Here is a 9350-nt window from a genome sequence, read left to right as displayed (position 1 = left end):
GGAGCCACAGTCTTGGCCAATAGAGTTCTATCCTGTGGGATCATGAATGTCCTACTAGTGGTTTTGGGAACCCCTCTTTGCTTTTTCTGCCTTCACCATGGAACTGTCACTGCCCACCTCCTTCTAGCACCACTCTCCATCCTCTGTCCATCATGTATGGCCCTGATCAATTCCCATCCAGCTGCATGACTGTAGCTTTTGTAAAGGAGATCCCATCACTAAGGCCCCATCTTTAAAAAAAATACCTATAGGCTGATATATTTCAGATACAGAATACATGCACACACAAAATCACATGCACATATACAGATGCACACCGGGACACATGCATGCATCTATATATATACTTACACACATACAGGCACACATGTATAAACCCTTGTGGACATACATGGATAATATAGACAAACGCATCCATGCACAATTCACACGCACAGGCTTATGCAGATGGACATAGACATACACAGAGCACAAATATAGACATTTCTCACCACCTTTTTATTCAAGGTTAATGCACAACAGGTTTTGTGAGAAGGCTAGTGTCTTTCCTGGGTGGGAATGCAGTTGGTTCTGCCCAGCCCGGCCCAGGCACTGGTACCCAGTGGCTCAGGCAGACCTTAAACCTCAAAACACCTGATTCCTCCAGCTGACACCCCCCATCACATGCCACTACTCACCTTTCCTCCTTGGAAACCAGGGAAGGCAGGAGCTAGACCAAAGGGCCTCTCGGTCAGCTCTTCCACTAGTTCTGTGAAAGGGATTGCCGCTCCAAAGAGTATATTTTTGGAAGCCCTTGGAAATTCCCTATTTAATCAAACACCAAGCACACAGAATTTGCATTCCTTTTATTTAAACCATTATGAGAGCCCTGAGAGGTAGGAAGCACCCAATCCACAGCAGGAGGAAGAGGAGGGACCAGCCCAAAGACACCATCCTTTGCCCAGAGTCTCAGCAGGCAGAGAGGGGACTAGTGAGCAGCTCCGGATGGTACCGCATCCAGGACCAGTAGAGTCTTCCTCATTCATGAGATAGTTTCCCATACACCAACACAGACTTTTCCTTTATAACCCCAACACGAAAGCGGAACCCTGAAAGAAGGCACAGTGCCTGTTGAGCCTGAGTCAGGCAGATAGAGATGGGATGGGGCTTGCGCCCCGGCAGTCTCACTTCTCCTGGAGCATGCGCACAAACTCGTTATAGTCCACCTTCCCATCCTGGTCCACATCAGCCTCACGGATCATGCTGTCCAGCTCCTCCTGCGAAATCTCCTCTCCCAGCTGCGCCATGGCCTGCTTGAGCTCGTCCACAGTGATGTGCCCGTCACCATCCTTGTCAAAGACACTGAACACAGCCCGCATCTCCTGCTCCGTGCTCCCTCTCTTGTACTTGGCCATGGCTGCCAAGAATTCGTCGAAGCTGATGGTGCCATCATTGTCTGTGTCCACCTTGGAGATGAGCGCCTTCAGCTCTTCCTCTGAGAGGTTCTTGCCAAGCTGCTTCATCACGTTGCCCAGTTCCTGGACACTGATGTGGCCGTCCTTATTCTTGTCAAACCTATTAAAGGCTGCGTGGAACTCTTCCACCTGTTCTCTAGGAAACCCGTGAGACATGGCTGTGTTCTCTGTACCTCGCAGAGCTTCTGAAGCGTGCTGTCAACCAGATGTCAGTCTACTGCTCCTGGGGTTTGTGGTCCAGCGTACAGGGCTGGCTGCTGCTGGGTTCTGAGGCCGTGTCTGTTGGAGGACTGAGCTATAGGTAGCCTTGCCCTGGCATGGGAACCCCCTCCTTTTCTGCCAATTGGAGCAAAGGGAGGAGGCTCTCCACCCTCTATCTGCCCTCAGGCAAGATGCTCCTCCCAGGGAGGGACGGACCAGCTGTAGACAAGAAATGAAGTAATTGGGATGGATGGGAAGATCCGTGGGGAAACTGATGGGAAGTGGTATGGGGCAATGGGACAGAGACTACCAGCCTGTTCTGGCCCTGATGGCAGACCACCCCACTGCAGAAACATCTACCTGGGACATACTCCCCCTGTGACTGATTTTCATAGAAGCTTTGACCAAGTGGGTGGTTTCAAGAGTGCTTCCCCAGCTTTACAGAGATTCACTAGAGTGAGGCAGGCACCGGTATTGAAGAAGCTGCCTTGGGGGCTCTCCTCAGCAGTCCTGATGGGGATTCAAATTAGGATTTCTCCTCTCAAGCTTGTCCTAAGGGTGAGGTTGATGGAAAGAGGGAGGGAACAGCACCAAGGCTTTCTGGATATAGCCATGGTCTTCATTCCACTTGTAGCCCAGAGCAAGAAGAGAGGCTAGGACTGTCTTTTGCACCCAGAAAGGAAAGATCTGGGTTGCATTCTGCTGCAGAGTCATCGTTTATTAAAAAAAAACCATGTATGTGAAGTGTGATTTTAGAGGCAAGAGGAAAGGCTTTTTATCTCCCCTAGTGAGACCTACAATTCCACAGCCAAGTCCCATGTTCTCCAGACTGTTCTCCATTGGAGATGAGAGACATTCACTCCATGCTTAGGGTGGGAAACAGCTGAGATTGGAGCATCTTGCCTGGGCACTGGAAGGCAATGTGTGGCCTGCAAAGTCCAGCTATGATAGTAATTTGACTCCCTGGGGATTTTTTGTGTCAACCCTAAGCATACTAATCCACTAGGGACACCCCTACCCATGGCCTTCTGTGTGTAGTCTGCCTGCTGGAAGGAAACCCATCCCTACACAACCTGGAGCAGTAGGATTTAGACGAAGACCTCAATACTATGGTCTTAAGTAGTCCCTAAGATTTTTCAGTGGTGGGTGGACGCGTGAGAGGACATTTGTCATGGAGTGCCCATGAATTTCAAGATTAATTTCAAGAAAGCAACTTTTGGGTTTCTATCCTCCACTCTTGCCCGAACCATAGGAAGAAACTTAATCATTCTCTTTCTGAGAAACTTAACAAATTCCACCTTTTCTGCTTCAACCAGGTAAATGGACCGAGCATTCCCCTCATCTCTGCGCTGAAGCCAGACTTCACTTCAGACCACTCAGACCCTTTGGCACTCCACTTCCACTCCCCACTGTGTCCAGGGAGCCCCAGATGCAGAGGGAGAGGAAAAGAGAAAAGCTCCAGTTAGATAATTTATTTCCCAAAAACCTCTTCAAGAAGGAGTGCTGTCTCATCTCCGTGCTGGAAAAATACAGCGGCCTCAATAAATAGTAAGTCACCAATTTCTCAATGAAGCTGACAACCAGTTCTGGGTGGAGAATGTCATTCCAAGCCGGATAACAGAGTAAGGCAGCATCCTGCTTGATGAGAGATACAGGAAAGGTGGGGCCTTTAATGACAAGCTTCAACACAGCTCCTTTGTTGATTTTTAAAGAATATTTGAAGATATACATCTATACTTGAAAAGTCTTTTTTCTCTCATCTTAGTAGAGCCTGTGATTAAAGCAAATACTTAATAATCGCTGTATTATTATGCTCCTTTGGTTAAGTAATACTTATCATTCAATGTTAGGAGATTTTCTCATTCTGCTTCTGGATTCATTGCTAATCCGGCCAGATATGTCCCAATGTTTTCATCCATGAGCAAAGATGATACACCTATAATATCTAAGGAGATTAATTAAGGCCAAAGTAAAAAGTTCAGACCAACAGAAAATATGGCTACTGTATGATAAGCCCCACACTCAAGGACAAGCTGGTTTGCCTTTGGTGGAAGCCTCAAACAGTATCTACATGAATGGAGAGCTCATTTTTTTCATTATCATACCTTTCTTATTTGAACAACAACAGAAACACCAAAAATCACATCTACTTTGAGGTTGGAGATAAATCAAATAGGCCAAGTCTCTGAATGTTAGCAGATTTTGAACATCAACCAATGTCATTCCTTTTTTTGTTTTTGTTTGTTTTTGTTTTGGGGTGTGTGTGTGTGTGTGTGTGTGTTTCAAGACAGGGTCTCTCTGTGTAGTTCTGGCTGTCCTGGAACTTGCTTTGTAGACCAGGCTTGCCTCAAACTCAGAGATCTGCCTGCCTCTGCTTCCTGAGTGCTGAGATTAAAGCAGTGAGCCATCATCACTCGGCTAAAAAATGCCATTTCATTTAAAATGTCAACTCTATTTAGAAAGTAATCTATGAAACTTCATAAAAAGCCATCTATGAAGATGGCTTTGTTGTCAAAGTGTTTACCATGAAAGCAGAGGATCCTTGTAAAAAGTCAGGTACATGTTTATAGTCCCACCACTGGAGCGGTAGAGATAAAAAGATCACTAGGGCTTTCTGAACAGCTAGAGCTAAATCCACGAGCACCAGGTTCATCACGAGACACTGCCTTGAACAATAAGACAATAGAGGAAGCAATAGAGGGATAGAGGAAGACACCTGGCATCAACCTCTGGATGTCACATGAATGACTACACACGACACACACACAAACAACATACACAGAAAGAGCAGCCAGAGCAGAAGGAAGGAAGGAATTGAACTGGGCTGGGGATAAAGTTCAGGGGTGGATAAAGCTGAGGATAAAGCTAGCATGTGTAAGGCCCTGACCCTCATCCCCACTACCAACCAAAAACAAAAGATCTTGTTGAGCGATGTCATAGCACAGAAAAGGCAATCATGTGATGCCCACATTCCATATTCCAGATGAAGAAATGATATCTTCAGAAGGAAAGACCTATGACTAGGAGTCATAGGAAAGGCTTCTCCCGCCTCCTGCCACGTGGGCACTGCTTCCTCTGATAGGCATGGAAATGGTTTCTTTATTCCTTCCCACCAAGTCTCCCGCCTCAGTAAGTGAGTTGTCAACTGCATGGCTTAACTTCCAAGGGTGGAAGTCATCAGTGATGACGGCCATTTCAAAGAACCTCAGAGAGTCAAACTATAGGTTGAGAAAGGGGACACTGTGTCATGTGCTGCCCAAACCCACTTCAATCCCGCCATTCTTCATTAGCTGAATTAATGTGCCAGTGTGGTTCTGTGTGGGACTGTGTAGGAAGGAGAGCAATGGGGACTAGAAATGTCACCGTTTCATGATTGCCTGTAGCTATGACACCTGCCCCTCACATGAGGCTCCCAGGTAATAAAGGAACAATGGAAATTATTCCTTCATGAGTAGCTGAAGGCTATAGGGCTTGCTCCTTGTCACAAAGCGGGGAAACACGTGAGAAGGAAACTCTGACAGACCATCACGAGAAGAGAAAATAGCACCAGCTCTATTCCAGGTATGGTTTTTGACCCTGGAGCTGGCGACTGACACAGGTAGATGCCTCGTGAGTGACACAGGCTATGTGTTCGGAGGTAGAGAACCTAAACTGAGCAAGTAAGATTTGTTGAGAAGGAACATCTGGAAACCAGTGAGGAGGGAGGTAAGTCTGTGGTTAGCAGAAGGAGAGACTGGATCCAGCAGGTGTGCAGACAGGCTTGAGCCTTTGGGCTTGGGTAGTAGAGGAGGACTCTGGCCTAGGGTGTGTCCTAGCTCATGTCCCCTCAGTTTATATCCTCAAGAACATATGGTCTCTTCCTAGGGAGAATGACTAAGACCCTGGCTAAGTAGTGCGAGCCCTTCATTAAGGCCAGCTGAAGGCTTCTGCATGTGACAGAGGAGCGATAAAAACCTGCCCAGTGTTGCCTCCACTAGATTGACCTGCAGGTAAATCTGGGGGGAGGGGTGGGTGAACCTTCTTAATTAATGATTGATGTCAGAGGTTCCAGCACACTGGGGGCAGTTCTACCCCTGGGCAGGAGGTCCTGGGAGGTATAAGAATGCAAACTGAGCAAGCCACTGGGAGCAAGCTGGTAAGCAGCTATCATCCATGATCTCTGCTTCGGTTCCTGCCTTGATACCGCCCTGACTTCCCTCCAAGATGGTCTAGAAACTATACATTGAAATAAATCTTTTCCTTCCCAAGTTGTTTTTGGTCACAGTCTTTACCATAGAAGGAAAAAGCAAACCAGAACGGTATATATACAATGTATTCATGTGTGTGCCTTGTATACGTACGTGTGCATACATAACACATGCACATATGTGTTTGCAGGTTTTGTGTGGTTGTGTGTACAGGTGTTGGGAGGAGGTGTGTGAATAGCGATATTCCTGCTCAGGTGTTCGGGACAAATGGTTAAAGTCGACTCCTGCATCCACAGGGCTTTATCTAGGAGCAGACACACAAAATACCCAATCCTTCCATGACCGTTTGGCTTCTGTATGTGAAATACTCCCAAAGAAACCGGTCTAACAGGCTGGGAAAGACAGACCATGGCAGAGACTCCTCTGTGACCTGGGACTTGCAGGAACCTGATTTCACCCTCCTCACACCTGAGCCTTCATAGTGTGGACACAACAGGCTGTCTGTCCCCCAGGGAACTAAGGAGTCCGGGTGGGGTCACCTCATCTCTCTGAGACGTGATCTATGGGAGAGAACGGGGCACAGCTTTCTTAGTTCAATCACCGTCAGTTTTCTTAAGCACCGATTTTACAGCTATTAAGGGTGGTGGTTCCTGCCTCACAGCGTCTGCCACGTGTGTGTGTGTGTTGAATGGATTGGACAGATGACAGAAAGCGATCTCAGGGTGAAGACTCAGACGTTTGGTTCCCTGCTGCCTTGTTGGTGTCATCTAGAGTCCCTGGGAAGGGTGCTGAGGCCCTGCTCTCACGGAGCTTACGCCAAGGGTTCTGAGGTGAGGAGAAGCCTTGGGCTGGTCAGAGCTGCTATTTATTCTGTGCCTGAGGTCTGCCTGAACTTGTTGGGTTAGTTGGTAAGAGCAGCCCTTCCCGCTCTTACCCATCAGTGACATACCTGGGAACCTGGCAGAACACACACTGCTTTGTGTCCCCAACCCAGGGTTCATGTATGGGCTCCGTTCCCACAGACACAGTCCCTAATCACAAAGACTTCTATGAGATGGTTTTGGAGAGATCTTTAAAATATATATTTATTTGATGGTACATTGATATAATTTTACTTATTTGACACAGGAGCCTATGTTCTCAGGCTAGCCTCAAACTCACTTAGAATGATACTGACTCTCTCATCCCCCTGCCTCTGCTGTCCAAATATTAGTCTTAGGTCCACACCACCAGATCTGGTTTGTCCAGTGCTGAGGACTGAAGTCAGGAACTCATGACAGCTAGGCAAATACTCCATCAACAGAGCCACACTCCCAGCCCCGAGTGAAGCGTCCTCCTGATAGCTATTTTATCTAATCATCTAGATTAACTCTCTGGGGTAGGTCATGCGCTTCACTCCTTGTCATTTAAAGGGAGTCAGGTGCATCAGCACCCCAGTAGCCAAGCATGCTCAGTTCGGCCACAGCGCAGCATCGTGCACAGACTTCTGTGGTGTCTGTCGGCCACACCCAGAGCGGTCCTAGTCTGCTGCCCTTTTCCAGGGGACTGTTGCCACCTGCCCCTCTTCCATGGTCTTCTCTCAGTGAGCCTTGTGTTCTTGGGTTCTTTGAACCCAAGCATAACCGGTTTGCTTTGAACTCAAAGCATAACCGAAAGTTCCGGTCAACGGTTTGAAAATCAGCTACTTTCATCTAGGAACAGATCACGGGTTCAGGATCGTGTTCAGAAACATGGAGATTGCCATGGGCCAGCACACTGGATGAAAATGGGGATGCCCACATTATACTGGCTACTGTGATATAAGCACAAAGGTCCTTTGGTGCAAGTAGGCAGACTCCTACAGTCACGTGTAAGCAGGGAATAGATTTAATTAGAAACCCAGGAGTTGTAAAGCAAAGGTTACAATATCTGCCACTACTTAATTGACTCATCTCACCCGTGGCTTCTATGATCACGAAGTCAACTAACAACAGAGAGGAAATATTTCTTAATTATATTTTTTCCTTACTCTTGAGAATTTCCTATATATATATTCACAGCGAAATATGACTATATCTACCACCCCCATTCCAGTCCTCCACGTTCCTCAATATCCTCCCCAACAGGTTTCCTTTCTAAATTCATATTTTTGGGTGTGTGTGTGTATGTGCGTTTGAAAAAATATAACTTATAACTTACAACCTACTAAGTCTAGATAGCGCTGTCCATGTATGCGTGGGCGTGGGGCCATAGACTGAGCATAGGAACTGCCAGCGGGAACACATTTTAAGAAGAATGAGTTTTCTCCTTGGCCCAGCAGCTATCAATGCCACTAGCTCTAGTTCCTCGTAAGAAGCTGTGGACAATAGTCAACACAGACACGGAGCTGGCCACAGTGTTAAAAGATTGAGTGCTCAGCCCTGAACGAGACGTCTTTTATCCCCACCTCCTCCCCTGGCCAAGAAATATTTCTTTGAAACTTACATCTGTACTGAACACTTAGAGATGGTTTCCCTTGTCCTTATTTCCCAAACAATGAGGGATGACAACTATTAATGTATTAACTACACACAACTGGTTCCCATAGTACATTTTACGTTGTATTATGTATAGTAAGTAAATATGAAATAATTTAAAGCATATAGAAGTGCCATATCTGGTGTGATATGCACACTTTTAGGGGGGAGGCAGGAGGATCTACAAGTCTGAAGCCAGCTTGATCTACACAGTGAGTTTCAAGGCAGCTGTAGCTACACAGTAAGTCCCTGCCTTCAAAAACCTAAAGCAAAAATACAGGAGACACACTTAAATTATATACACACCCAATGCCATTCTACATATAGCACATTATCATCATCATCGTATTTCAGTATCTTGGGGTAGACAGTCCCAGAACCAATCCTCTATATATACTAAGGCAATTTTAGCAATTTTATTGCATATTTTAAAAGACAAAACATGTCGTGGAAGTGCCACAAAAGTTAAGTCAGCCAATGTACTCACTTTGGGGAAATTCTTGGTCTATTAAAGAAGCAAAGTATAGACTATGTGTAGCCTACACAGGCATGTGGGAAGTGGTCTGGTTTCCCTGTCTTGTAATAACGCAGTGACCCCACAATTTTGTCACATTCCCCAGGACTCAGAATTCATGAGCCCAGCTTAGAAAAACACACAAATTTCCATGAAATGGCACCATGCTGGCTTTGCTGTGTTTCTGCTAGGATGGAGTCAAGACTTAGTTTGAGGCTGTGTGGTTGAGGTATGGAGCAGCTGTGGGGAGAAGAGGGGGGCCTCAGAGATGAGGCATTTGTTTAGAGCTCCATATTAAAAATAACTCAGTTAAATTGGGGGGTGGTAGTTTATTTTCTTTACCCTCAATGCTGCTGTGGCTTGATGGACGAGGAGCCTCTCCGTGGCCCTCCCTCCTGTAACTCCTCGTCTAACCCAGGGCAGACTCTTCCGAAGAACAAGAAACAGGCCCTGCACCCCAGAAATGAGAACAGAAGAATTTCTCTCCTCATGTCATCTC

The 9350-nt window shown here is 46.5% G+C and overlaps 1 protein-coding gene across 1 annotated transcript; it reads right to left on the bottom strand.

Moving 5' to 3' along the window:
• Nucleotides 1-1163: 1163 nt before the first annotated feature.
• Nucleotides 1164-1610, bottom strand: LOC101992970 (calmodulin-4). The gene has a single exon (XM_005354924.1). It carries the CDS (start codon nucleotides 1608-1610, stop codon nucleotides 1164-1166), a length of 447 nt encoding a protein of 148 aa, XP_005354981.1.
• Between the last annotated feature and the right edge of the window lie 7740 nt (nucleotides 1611-9350).

The sequence above is a fragment of the Microtus ochrogaster genome, chromosome 16, assembly GCF_000317375.1.
Source record: "Microtus ochrogaster isolate Prairie Vole_2 chromosome 16, MicOch1.0, whole genome shotgun sequence".
Taxonomy (NCBI): domain Eukaryota; kingdom Metazoa; phylum Chordata; class Mammalia; order Rodentia; family Cricetidae; genus Microtus; species Microtus ochrogaster.
Note: the sequence above shows the minus strand (reverse complement) of the source record. Positions and strands in the feature narration are given on the sequence as shown.

Coding starts and splice junctions, on each gene's coding strand:
- LOC101992970 (XM_005354924.1), bottom strand. CDS start 1,610: ATGTCTCACGGGTTTCCTAGAGAACAGGTGGAAGAGTTCCACGCAGCC.